The sequence below is a fragment of the Ursus maritimus genome, unplaced genomic scaffold, assembly GCF_017311325.1.
Source record: "Ursus maritimus isolate PB19 unplaced genomic scaffold, ASM1731132v1 scaffold_30, whole genome shotgun sequence".
Classification (NCBI taxonomy): Eukaryota; Metazoa; Chordata; class Mammalia; order Carnivora; family Ursidae; genus Ursus; species Ursus maritimus.
The window spans coordinates 32,009,376-32,030,638 of NW_024425564.1; the positions used below are offsets into that span (position 1 = coordinate 32,009,376).

A 21,263-nucleotide genomic window follows, 5' to 3' on the forward strand; every position below is an offset into this window, starting at 1 on the left:
TTATTTATTTATTTATTTATTTGAGACAGAGCGATAGTGAGAGAGCATGAGTGGGGGGAGGCAGAGAGAGGGAGAAGCAGGCTCCCTCCCAGGATCATGACCTGAGCTGAAGACAGATGCTTAACCCACTGAGCCATCCAGGCGCCCCTGTTTCCTTTTTTTTTTTTTTTTTTCTTTTGTACTGCCTTTGTTTTTGGTATAGGGCAATTATTTCGGTAGGTTTTTTCCCTTCTATTTTCTTAGAGAGGTGGTATAAAATTGATCTTCTTTGTTTGGTAGAATTTTCCTTTAAAACCACCTGAGCTGGCATACCTGGGTGGCTCAGTGAGTTAAGCATCTGTCTTCAGCTCAGGTCATGACCCTCAGGGTGTCAGGATCGAGTCCCATATCTGGCTTCTTGCTCAGCAGGGAGCCTGCTTCCCCCTCTGCCTGCCACTCTCCCTGCTTGTGTTAGCTTGCTCTCTCTCTCTCTGACAAATAAATAAAATCTTAAGAAAAAAACAACCATCTGAGCCAAAGATTTCTTTTTCAGAGGTTTTTATATAACAATTTCACTATCATTAAACATTTATGACTAGTCAGATGATCTAATTCTTCTTGGTTGAGTTGTGGTAATTTGTGAGTTTTAAGAAACTGATAATTTCTTCTGTGTTGTCAACTCCATGATTATAAAATTATTTGTAGTATTCTCTTTTACAAATAACTGTAGGATCTGTAGTGATATCTCTTATATTTCATTCCAGTATTGGGGATTTGTGACCCTTTATTCCCACTCTTGCTAGAAATTTCAATCTTTTATTGATTTCCCCCCCCCAAGGAACCACCTTTTTGTTTCACTGATTTTCTTCCTATTGTTTTACTGTTTTTTATTTCATTGCCTTCTACTATTATTTTTATTATTTCCTTCCTTTGCTTGTGTGTTAGATTTACGTTATTCTTTTTCTAGTTTAAGGTAGATATTTCCTTCTTTTTTTTTAATTTTTAAAATTTTTATTTTTAAGTAATCTCTACATTCACTACAGGGCTTGAACTCACAACCCCAAGATCAAGAGTTGCATGCTCTACTGACTGAGCCAGCCAGGTACCCCTCCTTATTTCTAATGTAAACATTAGTGCTATAAATTTCCCTTATAGCACTGCTTTAGCTACATTTCCCATATTTTGATATATTGTGCTTTCATTTTTATTAAGTTCTTTCTACTTTTAAAATTGTATTAAAATTTCCCTTTTGACTTATGGATCATTTAGAAATGTACTGTTTAATTCACACATGTTTAGAGATTTTCTTTTTGTCTTTATGTTATTTCTGGGCATTTTTTTGGTTTTGTTTTTTGGGATTTTTTGCATTTTAGTTAGGGAACACAATCTATGATTTCAATACTTTTAAATCTGTTGAGCTTTGTTTTATGGCTCAAGATATGGTCTATCTTAATGTTCCATGGGCACTTGAAAAAAACATATATTTTGTTATTGTTGAGTGTCCTAAATGTCATTTAGGTCCTGTTTGATTGTGTTGTTCATATCTTCTATAGACTTGCTGATTTTGTGTCTCATAGTTCTATCAGTTTCTGAGAAGGAGGTGTTGGAGTCTGAAATCATAATTGTGGATTTATTCATTTTTCCTTTCTGCTTTATCAGCTTCTGCTTCATGTATTTTTTTTTTTAAAGATTTTATTTATTTATTCGACAGAGATAGAGACAGCCAGCGAGAGAGGGAACACAAGCAGGGGGAGTGGGAGAGGAAGAAGCAGGCTCATAGCGGAAGAGCCTGACATGGGGCTCGATCCCATAACGCCGGGATCACGCCCTGAGCCGAAGGCAGACGCTCAACCGCTGTGCCACCCAGGCGCCCCTGCTTCATGTATTTTTTAGACTTTGTTATTTGGTGTGTGCATATTTGGGATTATTTTGTCTTCCTTCTGGATTGGTCCTTTTTCCTTATGTAATGTCCTTATGTTTTTCTTTGTCCCTAGGAATTTTCTTTACTTTGAAGTCTATTTTATCAGATATTTATATAGTCACTCCTTCCTTTTTAAATTAATGTTTGCATGGTATATCTTTTTTTATTCTTTTATTTTCAATATATTTGTGACGTTACATTTGAAGTGAGTTTCTTTGAATCAACATAATAGTGTCTCTCTTTTTTTTTTTTAATTCACTCTGCCCATCTTTATCTTTAGATTGGTCTATTTAGGCCATGTATATTTCAGGTAATTAATGATATGTCAATGTTTAAGTATGCCACTTTATTATTTGCTTTCTTTAGCTCTTCTAGTTCTTGTTTATCTTTCTCTTTTCCTGATTTTCTATGTTACTTGGGCATTTTTTAAGATTACATATTAATTTATTTCTAGTGCTTTTAAGTGACTCTCTTTTCTGGGTCAGTCTGTCTATCTATCTATCTGTGAATGAATGACTTATCACAGCCTATTAATATTATTTTAGTGAAGTATAGAAACTTTTTTTCCATTTACAGTCTTCCCCACTTTTAAATGCCATTCTCCTGAGTAGCAAAGGGTATTATAATTTTTGTTTCAATCAATAAATATGGTATATAAAACTCATGAAGTCAGGATTGGTCTGTTGTACATACTCAACTCTTTCCATCTTTCTTTCTTTTATCCTGATGCTCCAAGATTCTTTTATTACTTCCTTTCTATTTGTAGAATTTCTTTAGCCAATCTTTAAGAGTAGATCTGCTAGTGACATAGTCTTTTAGTTTTCTTTTTCATCTGTGAATGCTTTTATTTTCCCTTCATTCCTGAAGGATAGCTTAGCCAAATAAAGAATTTGTGATAGACAGTTCTTTCCACGTGTATGGCTTATTTTCTCCTATCCTTCATAGTTTTATTAGAGAAATCCACTGACATATGACTTGATGTTTCCCTATAGGTGATGAATCATTTCTCCTTGGTTACTTTCTAGATTTTTAATTTGTCTTTCATTTCCTGAAATTTAATTATGGTGTGTCTTGGTGTGGATTTCTCTGGATTTATCCTTTTTTGAGATGCTGAGCATTATGAGTCGGCAGGTTTGTGTTGCTTTCCACATTGAAGAAGTTTTCAGCCATTGTTTCATACATCAGTCTTTCAGCTCCATTCTGCTTCTAACTTTTTTCTGAATATGTTGAGATGAATGTTAGATTTCTTATTGATGTCCTGCAGGTCCCTGGGGCTCTGTTCATTTCTTTTTCAGTTAATTTTCTCTCTGTTGTCCAGATTGCATGTATTCCATTGGGTTGTCCTTAAGTTCACTGATTCTTATCTTCTGTCGTTACTACTCTGTGACTTTTTTTCCCTGTTATTTTATCTTTCATTTATACAATTTCCATTTGGTTCTTTTTTATAACTTCTTCTTTGATAGGTTTTTTTTTTCATATGTTCATAGGGAATTTGTAATTTATCATGAAGTCTTTTATGATGGCTGATTAAAAACCTCTGTCATATAATCATATCTGATTAATTCCAGTGTTGGCATTGGTTGGTTGTCTTTACTCATACAAGGTTTTATTGTCTTGGTACTTGGCATGACAAGTCATTTTCATTTGTGCTTGGACATTTTTGTCTCATGTTAGAGGACTTTCAGATCTTATTTCAATCATTTGTTTTAGCAGAAAGTCAACCTGTTTATATTTAGCATGCAGTTCAAGGCTGACTTTGTGGGCTGTGTTTTCACTGAGTTTAGATTTCAAAGCCTTCACCATGTTATTTTAGTCTGTTAGACTTATGGATGCTTCTTGGGCTCCCACTGGCCCCAAATGGTGCTGTCTGAGGAAGCAAAATGGGTTCCTCCAGTCTGGACCATTGGTTGTCTTGAAGTAAGCCCAAAACAACAACAACAACAACAACAACAACAACAACAACACAAAACAAAACAAAAAACCCCCACAGGGCCTATGGGAATAAAAAGGCTATCTGAACCAGAACTTACCATGGCATGATCCATGATCCCAGATGCTCCAATGTCTCTGGACAGATGATGGGAGTTTTAGGCTTTTAGAAACAAAAAGACTTTCCAGGCCCTGCTGCCTGTGTGCTTAGGTCTCTTCTGGTGGCCCTCCCCACCTACTCTGGTGTCCCCAGTGTGGACAGGAGTTTCAGGCTTGCAGAGGCTTCTCTAGCCAGGTGCTTGTCTGACAGGATCTTTTCCTCTGAGAGGGACGGAGAGTGTTCCCAGGCTGGGCTGCTTCTTGTGGTGGAATTCCTTTACAGGTGCTCTCTGGAGGACGAGTTATGGGACCATGGGGACAAAGAGACTTCCAGAACAAGACTGTTTGTGTGGTGTCTCTTGCTTGTGCTGTGTGGTAGCCTCAGGGTCTCCACCAGAAGGAGAGTGCTTCTTCCAATCCATCCCCCTTGCTGCTCCTGCCTAGCTCACATGGTATTCACTTGGGTTCCATCTGGGGGTGGCATGGGGAATGGCCCTCCCCCAGCTGTCTTCTGATGCTGGTTGGAGGTCAGGAAATGCTGAGCAAGGATCCCCTTCTTCCTTGGGTACAGCTATGTTCCTCCTCCAGTAGTCAGGTCCCAAACTAGTTCCCTGACTTCTTACCAACTATTAGAAATCTCCTTTAGTGGCCTCTTGTTATTTCCAGTACAAAGAGTGGGCACAGATAGATCTATGCTATCTTGTCTTGTTCAGAAATCCAGGTTCTGTTTTATAGTTTTATAATGTCTTTGGGGAGATTTTTAATGAGGGCAGTTGTGGAGGAAAGTGGAAAACTTTGTAGCAGGCAGAAGAAAATGGAAGTAGAGCCCTCTTTCTTTGGAAGCTGTGGGAAGTTGAGTAAGTGTTCTGGACGAATTGCACATCCATCTCTGAGTAACTACACTTTCTGTTTCATCCAATTTTAAGTCTTGCATTTCTTCATTAATTCTGTATACAGATGGATACGTGTAATGATAAACATACTACATTTTATTTTTTCTTGTAGGCCATTGTTCTGCTTTTGGCATCCCTTGAGATTTAGACCCTTATAGAAAAGAACTGTATTGTAAAATTTGGATTATTATTTAGCACTGGATGAATTGATGGAATAATAAAAGGGGCTAATGGTGATTACTTAATTGAGCTTACAAAATTTTATATATGAATATGAAGAGAGAGATTCACATGTAATGTTATTCCCAGCCCCTTGTGGTACTCTGAATGCATTGATTTAAATTGCATGTTAAAAGAATTATTTTATTATAGTTAAACTGTAGTATAATTACATGTGTGCATACAGAATCTATTATTAGTCCACTGGTCTTTAAAGTGAGTGTTCTCATCCCTTTGGGAATATCAGCATTTCTATTTATTTTTATCTTATTGTCCTTTAATTTATATTTTATGCCTAATTTTTAAAAAGATTTTGTTCATTTAATAATGAGCTAAGCAGCGAGCCCGATGTGGGACTTGATCCCAGGACCCTGGGATCATGAACTGAGCCAAAGGCAGACGCTTAACCGACTGAGCCACCAGGCCCCTATTTTATACCTATTTTTAAATGCCATAATATATTAGAATAGCAATTGATGCAGAAAATTTTTAAGTTTTATAATATGGGGCCCTGACAGGGTACTTTACTGTAAAATGAAAATAGTTTGAAGGTTAGTGATTCAGAACACAGAAAAAAATTTAAATTGGCTGCATGAAAATGTACTCAGTCTGGGGGAGTTCACACTCAAATCTTTCAGTTCGAATAAAGAAAGGCAGAATGTGTAAAATGCTCATGTTTGCATGAGTTTGAAGAATACACATCAGGCTTAGAGCCTCCGAGAAAGAAACATTTTTGAAGTCATGCAGGAGAGAAGGAAATCTGACCACACAGGACAGAATGTGGATCTGGGGTGTGAGAGAACACTTTGTTTGCATGATTTCACAGGGGAGTCAGCTGTTGCTGTTCCTAGTGGTTCTCACCTGTCTTTAAAAATCACTGCTCTTTCTCCACCTGTACTTCCTGAGTTCCTTACCCTGCTTGGCTATTTCTTTGTCCATAGTGTAGGTCACCTGCTAACATACTATACAATGCACTCATATTCATGTCTATTGTGTCTTCAGACACAATAGACATGTGCCTCAGATAGAATGTCAGTTCCATGAGGGAAAGTGTCTGCCTGCTTTGCTCAGTTATATGAAGCAGACACCAGCAACAGTGCCTGGGTAATGTGGGAATTCATTAAATATCTGTTAAATGACCAATAGCAGAGTACGGGACTGGCCTACAACTTTTAGGACTTAGTGGTTTTTATTAGCTGTTGTAGCTAACCTGTTCTGCAGCTATTGTTACAAGATTGGGACACTTTTCTTTTTCTCTGCATAAACATAAACTACATTTGGAGATTAAGTTTTGAGACCCAATATGCTAGCTAGATTACAACATTTAAAAAAGAAAACAATATTAGTTGATTTGCTTTCTTTATTCAAAATATAAGTCTGTTCCTTTAAAAAAATTATTTTTATTTTTTTATGGTGGTATAATTGACAGGTAACAATTATATGAGCTTCAGGTGTACAGCATAATGATTTGGTATCTGTATGTATTATGAAGTGATCACCATAATAGGTCTAGTTAACAGCCTTCACCATACATAGTTACAGAAATTTTTGTGTGTGATGAGGACTCTTATGATTTACTCTCTTAGCAACTTTCAAATATGCAATAAGCATATTCCCTTTTTGTGAGTGCAATTAAGTGGGACGAGTGCTAGAATCAAGGAATCGTGATTGAACAGCTGAGTAGGACTTCTTGTAGCCAGTTCATGTAGGGCCGTCACTGAAGCTCACCTGGCTCCTATCATGCTGGTATGGCATGCAAGTGTGGACCTGTTTTTAAAACCTATGTTATCTTTCCCGTTGATTCATGCATTGCTTTCTTAATGTTGTTCATTGCTCCATTTGTCTTTCCTACCTTTGCTGTCCAAATAGGTTACAGTTACTGCAGAAGCTTTCTGAGTGGCAGAGTCATGACTGGATGCCTCCTGGGCATTTTGGAAAGATGCTGGGGAGCAGTCAACTCGCTATTAGAACTGTGTTTTCAGGGGCGCCTGGGTGGCACAGCGGTGAAGCGCCTGCCTTCGGCTCAGGGCGTGATCCCGGCGTTATGGGATCGAGCCCTACATCAGGCTCCTCCGCTATGAGCCTGCTTCTTCCTCTCCCATTCTCCCTGCTTGTGTTCCCTCTCTCGCTGGCTGTCTCTATCTCTGTTGAATAGATAAATAAAATCTTTAAAAAAAAAAAAAAGAACTGTGTTTTCAGGGGATTACAGGCTTTTTGGTTTCAAGAGTCTTTAAATATGAATATTATCTTAGGAGTGGATACTTTTCAATTATTTGATTCATGATTAACTGACCGTCTGCTGGGAGTAAGACAGTGAAGGGATAGGAAACAGGAGTGGATTCAAGAGAAGAGAATGAGAAACTCTTGGGGAGGGTAGACAAATTTTGGGGAGGTGAGCATGACTTTTGTTTAGGTTTTGTGTATGGCTGGCTCTGTAAAGAAATGGATTGTTTTCATTGTATTCTTACTCATCCACTGTGCTTTACAATGTATGTCTTATATTAGTGTTGAGAGACACCAGTGACTTAGCACTCGTTATTACTGGGTGGTATAAATGCTTTCATTCTGGTATTTGATATAGTCTAGCCATGGCTCTTGAGTATACTCATTTCTGTGATTTGCTAAAGTAACCTACAATTTTTGATGGTTTCTGGTACAAAGTCGATGAAATACAGGAAAATTAAGTTCATATGCATTTGGACAAAACCTTAATTGATCTCCTCTCTTCTCTCTGACTTTGCCATCCTTTATTTACTCATGTGCTTGGATGCCTTTTTGGCTCTTAATGTCTCCCTCATTTCTTCAATATAGTCAAGCCCTATTTCTGTACCTACACCTCTCATATACGTTGCTTCTTTTGGCTTGGCAGAGACCTCTTTGATTTTCTTTTAGAATGTCATAATACCATTCCAGCTTGTTTCTGGACCTGCTTCTTTGCTCTGCCAGTCCCATACTCCCACAACCCTCCAAACCAGATTAGTGTTTCTATTTTTCAATTCTGGACAATTGCTCTCTTGAACTAAAATTTCCTGGTTTCCTGTTGCCTTGTAGAATAAAGAATTTTTTTGTAGAAAAAAATGACGTAAATGATCCTTCATAATGCGTAAGCAATCCCTGAAAGCTTTTCCCCCTTGCTACCCTACAGTAATGCGTATAGCATATCATGTGAGCATAATAATGAGAGCTATTACATGTCTGTTAAAAAAGTAAGCATTTCTTATGTTTTGATCAAACTTGATTATTTACTGATAGCTTATATTGCTTTACATATTAACAGCTCAGTTCCTTTTGTATTAACAGCTCAGAATGCAGGAGATTCTGACACCGTGAAACAATTTTGAATGAATTGACAGATATGCTGTCTTCCTATTTGTGTCTATCAATATCCCATCAACCCTTCAGAACTCCATGATGAAACCATCGGTCCGGAAAACTCTCTTATGCTCACATCCAGATGTCTTCTAACTTTCCTTTAATTCATGCTGTACTCTGGTTAACATCACTAGCCGTACTGACTGTTCTCTACCATATAATATAGTAATTTGCATGTTTATGTCACTCTCTCCACAATTTGAGAGCAAACTTCTGGGAGATAGAGATTTTTTTAAAACCTCTTTTAGCCCTTATAGTGCTCAGGACATGTGATCAACTCATCTATCAGATCAGTGCGTTTTAAGGATTTTTGTTTGTTTCTGTTTTGTAACCACTGCTATTGTTCTTCCTATAGCAGGGCCTGTTTCCTCAAACGTAATCTTACATGGAAATCCGTAAAAGAAGAAAAAAATAGACTCACTCTGGTTGGCAGGGGAGTGATTGTTATATTCTTCCCAAATATCCCCTTTCCGCTTGCCCCTTGCTGACTCTACAGAACACCCATGGCTCTGCTCAGTCTTGTCTGAAAACTACAGTATTCAGTTTATATGTCATGGTCAAGCTGAGAGAAGCCTTTTAATATCACCACCTCCGTTTTTTATCTGAAGTCTTGGATTTGTGCTCGGAATAAACTTTATAAGAGAAGAATACATGAAGATGTCTGTGGGCTGGTGGTGAACTTATGTTTCATACAATTGCATTGTCCATTTACTGCCAAATTTCACCACCTATAAATACCATCCTCTCTGTTGGAAATATCTAGAAATTGAAGGAAGGGAAGTTAAGTGGGTAACACAATAGAATTAGGTGTTTTCAGCAATTAATGACTGAGAAAGAAAGTGCATATAGGTTTTTCTCATACTCTCCTGCCTTTTAAAAGAAAACTGAAATATGAGAGAGCTGACATTTTGTATGCATGCAGGAGAAAAGGGAGGTTCATGACTGGTTTGGGGCAGAGTATTCTGTTGTGTTCTAAAAGGTTTGGGTCATCACAGCTAGAGACAGAAACAGGACTCAAACAAAATAATGTTGGCCATGAGGGAAGAGATTGGTTTTGTTGGACAGTGTGGGAAAGGCTTCTTCACATGGTGGAAGTTGAGTTCTGATCAGAACATGTGCCTAGTTTGATCATCTCTAGAGCTATTGCTAGTTAATCAGTAAGGGCAAAGAATACTCTAATACAAAGGAAAATTTCAGGAAAGGAAGAGAGGAGGAAAGCATAGTATAAGGAGAATATGAGCTAATATTTGCTCTTAGGGTATAAAATTAGAGCAATAGATTTAGATCTTCAGCAAATGCAATACTGATATCATCTCATCCTTCATAATTCTCGTCTTTTACTCACATTTCCCCTTCTTCCCCTCACCCCTTCCCTTTTCATCCTCCTCCTGCTCCAACTTTTTATTTCCTCTCTTTCAGGATGTTGGATGGGGGTATTTCCTGTTGTCTGTTGCCTAGGAATTCCTGCCAAAGCCCTAAAGCTGCTGCAGAAATAGCCTGGCAATCCCACCACCTTCTAAGGCGAGCAGAGATGGGCCCTAATCCTGGGTTATTTAGCAGCAGTCAGACAAGCTGAGCTACCCTAATCCAGTTACCTTTCTCTAGCAGGAGACTAAGTATATAAGGAGGGTGTTGTGATTCAGTGGCCCAGCAGGGAGTGTTTGCAAGGCCAACTCTCTAAGACAATTATTGACAGAGATAATTATTCATTGGTTCTAAAAGAAGGGGAAAACCACATGTCATCCCTCAGATTCATGTGTGTTTATGAATCCAACTCTCTGATCCATTCTGTGTCTATGTGAACAGGAAGAGAAGAGGATTGTCAGGAGACTCCAGGGTGAGATAAAAAGCAAAACAATATAATGGCCCCTCGATTGTTTGGAATGGTTACGATGCATGGGTATGCTGTGGGTTCCCTAGTAGACAGATGACCCTGAGCCAGTTTTCTCCAGGAGGTGCTGGCAGGGTGAGCGGAGCAGCAGCAGAAGCTGGGGAGAACACTGCAGGTGGCACAGCTGTGGGGTAGGTAAAGAATCAAGCCAGAGTAGTTCCCCTGATAAAGAAACTGATAGACAGTGGGGGTGTCCCCCCTTGTGAATGTCCTGAAAAATCACAAGGGTGCCCCACAAGAGACACCTGCCGCTTGAGGGAATTCAAGGTTAGCTTCTGTTGGCAATGAGAAGGCCACGGCAGCACCGCGTACGTCAATGATGGCAGAACTTGCCCATCTCTCCTCACCCTCTCTCCCATTTTAACTTAGCATAACAGAGAGAGATGAGAATCCAGAAGCAGGAGGGGGAAGAAATCTTGCAGAAATTGACCACATCTGCTTCCCTCTGGTAGGTCCCATGAGCTACAAAGGGCAGAGGAAAACATTAAATAGGTTGAATATGAAATGGAGTTGAGACTAGAATGGACTTATGAGATCCAGAGTGACTAGAACCTATGGGTTGCATCCGTGATCATGCCAACAAGAGGAGTTCAGTGGTACATGGTTGAAAACAGCCACTGGAGAAGGATAAATCCATTTCATATTTGAATCTGCCCTGGCCCAAATTTCATAAGTTGAAATCCTGAACATTAGAAGGTGATAGTATTAATAGATGGGACCTTTGGGAGGTGATGAAGTTATGAGGGTGGAGCCCTCATGATGGGATTAGCACTCTTATAAGAGCCCCCCCCCTCCCCTGCCAGAGCTCCCTGACTCCTTCCACCACTCGGGGACACAGCAGGAAGTCTGTGACCTGGAAGAAGGAGGACCCTCACCTGGCCATGCCATGACAATAAATTTCTGTTGTTTGTAAGTCTGTGGTGTTTCATTGTAGCAGCCTGAATGGACCAAGGCAGTAGCCTACGGAGTTGCAGATGGCTCAGTAAACATGCTGTGTGGGCGCATCACAGCCTCACAGTGCTTACATTGTCCTTTGGAACACATAGAGTTAGCTGATAGTGTCTGGCTGACTCTTACAAAGAGTCCTGAGAGTTCACTCTTCTTGGTAGCATGACTGGCATGATGAGTAATTACCTAATTCTTGGATTCTAATAACGTGACCCGTAATAACGTATGATGATTCTAAAGGAAGTTGCTAATGGTCTTATTTGTAATGCTAGCTTCTGCTAGTTGTGACAAATTTTAATAGGAACTTCTCAATGGGAGTGATGGATTTTCTTTTGATTTTTCTATTAAATGAAGACGAGAAACTTTGACAAATTGTCTTTTTTGATTTTTGACATCTCTAAGGAGTCCGTTTTTATTTTTTAAGATGAGACCCATTATACCCAAGCATGCATTAAAAAGCTATAAAGCTGAGAGGAGCTTGCTGTGGGACGGATCATTAAGAACCTTCCCAGAAATAGATGGGATGGATGTGGGCTTAGCAGTTGCTGTCGTAGACGATGCGGCACTTCAGGAGCTTGAGATAATTGTCAATCTTATGTGAATCCCTGCGTAGGCAGTGGAGCAGGTTATAAAAAGCAAAAAGGCGTGTGTCTTCATCGGCCATCTGAAGGGATGGAAGTCCTGACCAGACCGAGTAGACCTCATTTTCTCTGACTCCAGGATGAACCTAAACACCAAAACGATAGTGACTTAGTAATATTAGTATTTGCTTATCTTTGTTCCTTCTAATTGTCAAATTAAGATTTGGGCAAGAGGCATGGTAAAGCTCTCTAGATAGAGGCATGGATTACTGAGCCAGTGTATCAGAAATCTATTAATGGTCTAAAAACTAGAAGCAGAACTCAAGTGTAAGTGTTCTAACATGTATGTGATCACAGATGAAGTATGTGTGCACTGGAGTAAATAGAGAACCACAAAGTTGCTATATATTGAGAGAGAGTTAGTTGCAGTATAGTTGTGCTATATGTTTATGTATTTATGGGCCACATGTATATATAAATATATATATATGTGAATGTGACCAAGGGACAATAGAAGAGCAAGTCTCAGTTCTCTTACTCGAGGGATCTATTTCATATCCTGAATCTTGTCTCTGATGTGTTGTTTGTACTATATTTCTTCTGATAGTTCAGCATAATTACATTTATCTGTTTCCTGCTTCAAACTGATTCTTTTCTCCATGTAGTGTATGTACGAAAGACCTCAGAAATGATAAGCATTACACCTGATGGTCTGAGATGCAGGTCAACTAGTGACATCTATCACAAAGATCTGAAAAAGTCAGGAGACTTCCATAATATACCCAGGACCATTAACCTCCAAATGTCTACGAGCAATAGGAGCTTTGTTTTGAGATCTCTGATGTAGGAGAGGATAGTGCCTATGAGAAAGAGTGGGGGTGCTAGCAGTGACCCCTCAGTGGTGAGGGGTGGGTGGTAGGCTGGGAAGCATGACAGTGAAAACAGAAGGATGCTAAGGGATGTGAGGGAGGGGCACCCTGACCTCTGCTCCCCCAGCCTTTGCAAGCTGGGAATCCCCAGAGGACTGAGAGACCGAGTAGGCAGCTTGGGAAGTAGGCCCGTCAACTGCTTTGAGAGCTACTGGGTACAAATGTGGGATAATTGTAGACTCTGATCTGCTGAGCTGTCTCCTACAGAGTAAGAATGTGTGTATTTGTTGCCTTGCTTTATGTTTATTTTTGGTGCTTGGGCCCTAAGATGAAATTTACTGTGCATGGGACAATGGTATAAGAATAAATAAGTGGCAAAAACAAACAAACAAGAACCAAATGAAGTACTCTAGGACAAATTAGTGACCTCAGAAAGTAAGCTGACAGTAATGAAGAAAATAACTTGAAAGTCTAAGTGTTTATACGTGTCTCACAGTGGAAATGTGCTTTGTATCTGTGTTGGATATATTCTTCTCCCATGAATGTGACCAAAAGGACACATGATAACATGTACTTTGTACTGAGTAAGGGAAGTGAAAAACCACTCCTGTTACTCTTACAATTCTATCTTTTTCTTTAGATGACACATCATTTCTAAGAACTTCTTAAAGCTGTTTGGATGTTACCTGACTTGTGCTGAGATTATCCCAGCTGATTGGAGATCTATATTATAAATATTAATTCAGTGTAAATATGACATTATTTGGGGGAGATTAGATGTAATGTTATGAGTGTTGATTTTGGAACCCCCCCCTCCAAAAAAAGAAAACATAAAATTTAGAATGAGACCACTTTCTGCAAATGACAAAATAAAGAATTTCAGAAAAGAAACACTCCCTTCTTTTGTGACCTGCTGAAATCTGACCTCATCTTTTCAATCTCTGACAACTCTTCTCTTTTTGACAAATATGTCCAGCAGGGGTGGGGTTCGAGTAGTGGCAAGAAATACCATCTCATCTGATTTTGATTTTCTCTTTTCTCCCTTCCCACTGTCATCCTTTGGTGTGGGGAGAAAAGAGAAAGAACATGAGCAGAATTTCAGTAGCAGGTGTCCTGGGATACTTTGAGAAAAATGTTTATCTTGCAGATTCCATTCTCCAGTTTTCTTTTCCTGGAAAATATTATAAACCTCGGTCCCCAGGAAGGGGCAAGCCTTTGGTGGATGTGTGTGTCCTGTAGTGAAGGCTGCACCTGTCACCTACCACATCTTAAGATTCACTTACAATAAGATCTACCAGTATGAATTACTAGAATCTTGCTTTATTTAATAGCAGCCTGGGATAGGAAATGGCTACATTTTGTTCTTGCAAAGCAAGGTATTTCGGAACTTGCTTCTCACCGTGGAGGTCACCTTGTTCATCAATGAGGAAAACAAAGAAGTGTCAGGAGGATGCTCACCTGGCCAACTATCTTCTCCATACCCTCTAGAAGTCTTCTGTTTTGTTCCTCAATCTCTATGGCTCTGGACAGAATCGAATCTGGGGCTTCTTGCATACCCCGTACTTCTGTGACTAGATGGTACAGGGGGTCATTCCATGAGCGTAGCACTCTGAGTATCAGGTTCAGAAGGTCTTCGTGCTAAGTGACCATATAAAACAATCACATTTAAAAAAGCATAACACAGGGGGCACCTGGGTGGCTTAATGGGTGAAGCGTCTGTCTTCAGCTCAGGTCATGATCTCAGGGTCCTGGGATCAAGCCTCGCATCAGGCTCCCTGCTCAGTGGGGAGTCTGCTTCTCCCTCTCCCTCTGCTCCTTCCCCCAGTTCGTGCTCTGTCTCAAATAAATCAATAAAATTTAAAGAAAGCATAACACAGTGGGTTTAGTTACTTGTGATTTTTCTGCTCTGAGAGACTGACCTAAATGATCTCTTTGTTATTCCTATGTATATGTAAATCTTTTGTAGTGGTTAAAGTAAAAATAAAAAAGTTTAAGCTATTGGCTTAAACTTTGCTAAAATAGAAAAAAAATAAACTGGCTTATTTGAATAACTTACTTCATCTAATGAGAATTCTAGTTTATAGCAGGAGGAATTTTGTCTTCCTCGGAAGTTCTACCATCCGTCCCCCCCTCAGTGAGTTCTATTTGACAGCTTTGCTTGTCCGAAAGGAGTTTTGTTGGCACTCAGTATGTGCCTCTAGTACCTGACTCAGGAAAGACAGAGTCCACGGGTGCCAGTGACAAAGGGCCCACATCACGTTCGTCCAAGGACACATTCATATTCATGAGTCAAATCATTCTTTAATGGATTCACTTGTGATTTGTAGTTTTTATTTTATGATAGTAGAACAAAGAGCCAGTGACGAAGGCATGGAACTCATGAATATGTTCTCCTCAGCCTGTACCAACCCCCATCCCTGTGCTGCGACCAGAGCAGGTCTCTTCTGTTGAGCTGAGCAGGTGAATAAAATTATGCTATGCTGGTAGTGGGAACAGCATCAGTGGAACTTACCAGGGAAGTCTGCGCCCTATTTCCCACCTGTCAGGGTGGCACATGAAACTCTTAGGAACTGCTCGTCTCTGATTTAAAAGGCTTGCTTTCCTGAGGTCTGTGAACTAGTCTAGGGTAAAGGAAGTGAAGAGTAGGGAAGAAGCCAACGGATGTGGTGATGGAAACATGTCCCGGGATATGAAGGGAAGGAGGTGTTAGCCGCCAATGGCCGTCTACTTGTGCTAGTTGGAGCATAACGAGTAAGGGTGAGGGCTTGGAATTGGATGAAGCCCAGACTCACGGCTTGCCACTCCGTTGCGACTCCAGATTCCACAAACCTGTGCAAGCGTCAGTTTCCTCATCTCAGCAAGTGTAATAGCAATGCCTGGAGTCCTAGGATTTTTTTGTGAGGCTCAACTACAGTAAAGCATGCACGTTGCGTGGTGAAGTGTCTGGCAAGGGAGTGGCTCTCAATACATTTTAACTCCTCCTCATCCTTCTTCACTCTTTCCCTTCATTTTATCATCATTATTATCATCATTATCATCAGTACTATTAACGAGCTTAGCAGACAGAAAGAATGCTGGTACCCATTATCAAAGTGGTAAAAGGAAAGCAGATTACATTTATGGGGGCATATATATGAAGATGCTTATTTTAAGTCATGTTAAGGTGGTGCATGTATCAGGGAATCAGAAAGGGGAGATTATTATGCCAAAAAAAATGGGGATAAATGACTGGGGCTTCCTATGCAGACTTTGTGGTCCTCAGAACAGAGGCAATCATTGTAGCCACGAGAAACAAAACATAGTGTTTTACAGGACCTGATTTGGGGAAGACTTATAATTCAGAAGTGACAGGTGGTGGAGGAGTCAGGGAAGGATGCAGAGAGAAGCAGGTGTCAGAGAAGTAGAAGTAGCATCAGGAGAGCCTTCAAAGTCTGGCGGAGACGCTCACCAGGCGCGGTGCTCAGGAATGTAAATGCTGCCAACGGAGGAGCCGAGGCTTTCACGTGATCAGTGCAACTGCATTTGCGTGTCTTCCCTATGCGTGAATTTTGCAAACCTTCCACTTTATACATGAAGTCCAATTCAGTTCAGGATTTCATACGGTATAACATATGCAATCCTGGGTCCAAGCCATTGACTAAAATAATGTTGTTTGCATGAACAACTTAGAGATTTATTTCACTGCTACAATCTTTAGTATGCATTTGGTTTTACTGATGCTTCATCAGTTACACACTGTCATTTCTCTCTGATTTCCTTGCTCTTCCTCCATATTTCTCTGCATGTGCAGTTAGCATTACCTAACGCAGTACTTCTGATAATCTGTGACATGATGACACTAGTGTACTGCCCCAGTGGTATTGGTGAGAAACCGGGATAGAAGACTCACATGGATCTGCTGGGCTTGCTCCTTGTCTTCAGGGGTAGAGAGGGAGGAAGTGTGACAGCTGTTGATGGCCTTGGTAATGAACCCCCGGCCTTGGGCATACCTTTTATCCTAAAAGTGAGCAAGCAAGTTTAATTAGTTACAGCTGTTTGAGCATTGGTTAAATGAGCCCATTACCAGAATATTAACACGCTTGATAAATGTATGATCTTTTTTTTAAAATGAGAATTACATAAAAAACGGAAACCAAAGAATTGAGAAAGACGCCTTTCCCTGCATTTTATTTTGATTTTCTCTATCAATGCATTTTTTTAATCTTTCTTTTCCAAATGCCAACCTCTTCCCTTTTTTTGATTCCCTTGTTTAATTTTACCCTTTCCACAAGTAACTATTTGGAAAGCAAGCACTAAAAATACCAAAAATAGGAACATTAAATATTTTGTTAAGTATCCTCTTTCTTTAGTATTTGAACCAATGTCCTACAGCATATTTACCTATATTTTGCCATTTAATATTTTGTTTACTGGGGATCCAAGCCAATATGCTCCTCTAATACACGTTCTAAAATTATAACTTTTCTTTGACCAACATCTGAATCCACATACCTGTGCCTTCCCATGTTCATCATAGATGCATAATGCAATTTTGTTAATTGTTGCAAAATGGTAAGTCAAAGAAATTGGTATAAAATTTTAGGAAATATTAATCAGTGGACTCAGAATTAATACACACAACAACAACAACAAAAACAACAACTTGCTAAGGCCCTGACATAATGCTAATCTCTACCAAAAACTGTGAAAATCTAAGGAGATTACCAGGAAGATGTGAAAGCCACAGGAATGACAGTCAAAAGTGGAAGATGAAAGAAAACCCAGTGAGTACAGAGAACTATGGAATGTGTGCTTATTACAAACGTTGAGCCTTGTTCCTTATGGGGACCCTTTGATTTATTGAACCGCNNATACACAGTCTGCTCCTTGGTTGACCTAAAAGAGTTAAGCTACAACTGTCAAAGTACCGTAATCAGAAGGAGAATATTGTTTCCAATTCTAAAGCAACCCTTCAATTCTGGTTCTAAATCTATACACTGGACATCTTAGAACAATCATTTATAGCCTTTTTGGGTTTCAGAAGAGCTATTATTATTTGTTTTCCTGACTTGGATTCAGCTTAGTTTAACTTTCTTGGATTAACTCCATTCTAGGCAGTGTGATTCTCATTTATTAGGTATCATGTACCCACACACAAGGACAGGAACTCAGCATGCTTCCGTTTACTCAAGCTCCACCCAAAAGGGCTTTATGCTGGGTATTGTTATGGAGTGATTGGTTGTGTTTTCCCAAAATTCCTATGTTGAAGTCTTGACCCCAAGTGCACTGTATTTGAAGATAGGGCCTTTATGGAGGTAAGGAAGGTTAAATGAGGTCATAAGGGTAGAGCCCTGATCCAGTAGGATGAGTGTCCTTACAAGATGAGACACCAGAGAATCTCCCCACCCCCACCCTCCACCACCATGACAGGGAAAAGACAAGATGGGAAGATGTGTGCCCTTATCAGAACTGACCAGGCTGGCACCCTGATCTCAGACTTCCAGCCTCTGGAACTGTCCGAAGTACATTTCTGTTGAAGCCACGCACGCTATGGAATTTTGTTATGGCAGCCCCAGCTGGCTGATACAGGCACTTAAAATTTGTTGGAAATTTTTTTTAAAGAAAATGAATTAAAGGACAAATTTTAAGGAGTGATTATACTCTTTGAGAATCTTTGAGGTTTCATGAAACTGTCCCTTTCTTCTTGTCCCCCAGTTTATGAGCCAATGGCTCTTTTACCTAAACAGTGTGTTATTTGAGATTTGGCCCCAGCAGCTTTCTTGTCTCAAGTGTGGGATAGCCCCCTCATTCACGGGAAGAAGCAAGAAGGCGCGGTACTTACAAATTCGTTGAACATCTCCGAGGAGAGGTTATGGATGTAGTGAGACAGAATGACCGCGCGGTCAAACAGGTCTCGGAGGGACACCTGGCAGTTGACAGCCCCGGTGGGACAGATGGGCAGGGAGGCCACGCTCTGGCACAGGAGCAGGTCCGACACCAGCAGCAGCAGGGGCAGGAGAGACCCTACTCAAACAGAAGAAACACCAGCCACTCTGAGGCGATCTGTTCAGCGGAGGTTATCAAAAGTAATTGTGCCAGGGAAGCCTTCTCTCCCCTCCACACCCCTGCCCTCCGCTTGATTTGGTACTATGATACTGTGCTAGCTGGGGTGGGGAGAAGCCAACACCTCCCGCTGTGTAAATTTAGATATGTAATTATATTTGCACAGATACATAGTTGGAGAAGCGGGTTACTCCCTGCATTTTGGTATTGCTCCCAGGAGAGCTCCCGTACTCCGCAAACATTCGGAGCTTAAATTAACTCTGACCCAGGGTGTTTAAGTCATTCTTTTAAGTTAGTTTAACATCTTGGGAGTTTCTGCAGATCTCCAGCAGCTGGGCCCTCTAGGCGTCTGTAATTTTTTTAACTCCGTGTTGACTACTACCTGCATTTCAGACCCTGAAATGGCAAGTGGCACATGGTAGACCTATTTGTTTTACTTTCATCCCTGATCGAAATAAATATGATTGACAATGCCTAATGCGGAGTATGAAGAGAATCTAACACAAAACGATACTATGGCCTAGATCTGCTAACTGACCTTAATAACCCTATGCGATTGCTTGGCACCTTGCCAAAGGTTTTGCTTTTCTTTCTTTCTTTCTTTTTTTTTTTAATGTGTGTTTCCCAGTAACCTTGTGAGTGCTTCGGCCTTCATTATTATCATCAAATTACACTGATGAAGCAGAAGGCTTAGAGAGGTTAAGTGATTCTCCTCCAGTCCTATTATTAGCCGGCGGAGGAGGCTGGACACCACCATTATCACTCTGTGTCCTGTGACGTCACACACACCTGTGGGCACCCAGGCAGCACCCGGGTCACAAAGGCCACAGGAGAGGCCGTGATGACTCCGTGCTTGGGGAGTCACTGCCATTACTTGGCGAGAACAGTACTTTGCCTTTAATGTGCTCTCACAATGGCCCTAGGAAGCTGATTTGATCCCTTTCTTCAGTTCCAGCTACAAAACACCCCCTTTTAAAATCTTGGACCATTATCAGAGATGATTTAATTATCATTGTGATATCTCACCGTGATTAGATGGGCAGATATGGACCTCTGACATAGCAGTCATCTACACTTTCAAGAGGAAAGCATCTATTAAAATCACTTATTAGCATCAATGAAACTACTCCAAAAGAATATCTGATATAGAAATGTATTTATCGGAAAACCAAACTTCTGTGGAAACGTCAATGAATGTAATTGGAAATGTCTAAGATGACACAAGGCAAGTGCTAAAGATTGATGTGTGAAAAACTTCCTAAACCTACATACCTAAAAATATCTAAAATTTTTTGTTAATAGAGAATGTAACTCACAACCTTTCAGCTGCAAAATGAAAGATAAAAATGTTGTGAGGTGAGTCGTATACCAGACTTTTAATTTTTCAAAAACATTATATTTCCAAAAAGTTTATTTAGCTGAATGGATATTTTATCTACAGATGTAAAAAAAAAAAAAAGTGTGCTACAGGTCGAGAAATTGGAATATGAGTTCCAGGAAATTCATAACTTCATAGATATTATTTAACTCTGACTACATTTATCTGTACATTTATCATCTGAAGGATTCTCACAGTCTAAGAGGAGATAAAATAGATAAATGTTTTTGTTCTTCATTTCATAAAATGAATTTTATGGTTGTTGCTAATTTCTTTTTCTTGCAAATGTCAACCAAGAAAGTAAAGATGGTTAATTATTACCAGGCTGTTTTTCTCTTTGAAATGTCATTTGGCTTAAACCCAGTTGACAATTATTATAAGAGACAATTCTACTATCACTGTCTGTATATTATGACTTCAGAGTTGAAAGTTTCACCAGGCTGACTTACGTCAGAGTCCTGGGAACCAGAAAATGTTAGCGTCTACCTTCTGGAGTTGCGATAAATTGGACCCATAGACATTTATCGTCCTATTCCAGGCCAGGGTTTCTCAACTTTGACATTATTGGCATTTTGAGCTGGATCATTCCTTGTTCTGGGAGCTGTCCTGTGCATTGTGGTACACTGAGCAGCATCTCTGAGTTTTACCCACTAGATAACAGGAGCACCCCCATTTCGAATTAAGGCAACCAAAACATCTCAGACAATAGCCAATTGTCTCTGGAAGAAGGAGGATCTCCATTTGAGAACGAGTGTTCTATTGTGCCCTTGTACAATTGCTTTCCAGAGCAATGACTAGATAGTTCTTCTAAACTCCATAAACCTGAAATTTCTTGCTCAGAGAATATTAGCTAAAGTTTCAAATTAGTGCCACCCCCTCAAGAGTGTTGATAATTCAACAAATCTGTGAGTTGTTGCACATACCTTTCAGCGACCACCCTTTTTTGTCCATGGTGGTGATGCTTTCGAGAAACACAGTCGCCAGGGAAGATCTGGTCGTCCAACAGCTTTCTCTCCCAGATATTGGCTTTATAAGCCTTTGACATCTTCATGAATATATTTAATCAGGCATTCCCTTCCCCTTTACCAGTCATCTATTTCCGTCATTGAGATTACCCCCATAATTTCAAACATCAAATGGTA

The 21,263-nt window shown here is 39.9% G+C and overlaps 1 protein-coding gene and 1 long non-coding RNA gene across 3 annotated transcripts in view; one reads left to right on the plus strand and one right to left on the minus strand.

Moving 5' to 3' along the window:
* The window catches only part of LOC103678374, a 289,850-nt gene that overhangs the window by 218,396 nt on the left and 50,191 nt on the right, over window positions 1-21,263 (plus strand). The window lies entirely within an intron of this gene.
* PRL (prolactin) lies at window positions 11,787-21,072 on the minus strand. The gene is made up of 5 exons (XM_008707720.1): window positions 21,045-21,072; window positions 18,523-18,704; window positions 16,591-16,698; window positions 14,160-14,339; window positions 11,787-11,978 (listed from the first exon to the last, which is right to left on the minus strand). The coding sequence occupies exons 1-5, from the start codon at window positions 21,070-21,072 to the stop codon at window positions 11,787-11,789; spliced, it is 690 nt and encodes a 229-aa protein (XP_008705942.1).

Bases quoted from the DNA above. Each gene is read 5' to 3' on its own strand.
- PRL (XM_008707720.1), bottom strand. From the start codon at position 21,072: ATGGACAAAAAAGGGTGGTCGCTGAAAG. The intron at 18,705-21,044 runs GTATGTGCAACA...CTGTTTGAGTAG, and splicing joins AAAAGGGTGGTCGCTGAAAG to GGTCTCTCCTGCCCCTGCTG. The intron at 11,979-14,159 runs GTGAGCATCCTC...TTTGGTGTTTAG, and splicing joins TGGAGAAGATAGTTGGCCAG to GTTCATCCTGGAGTCAGAGA.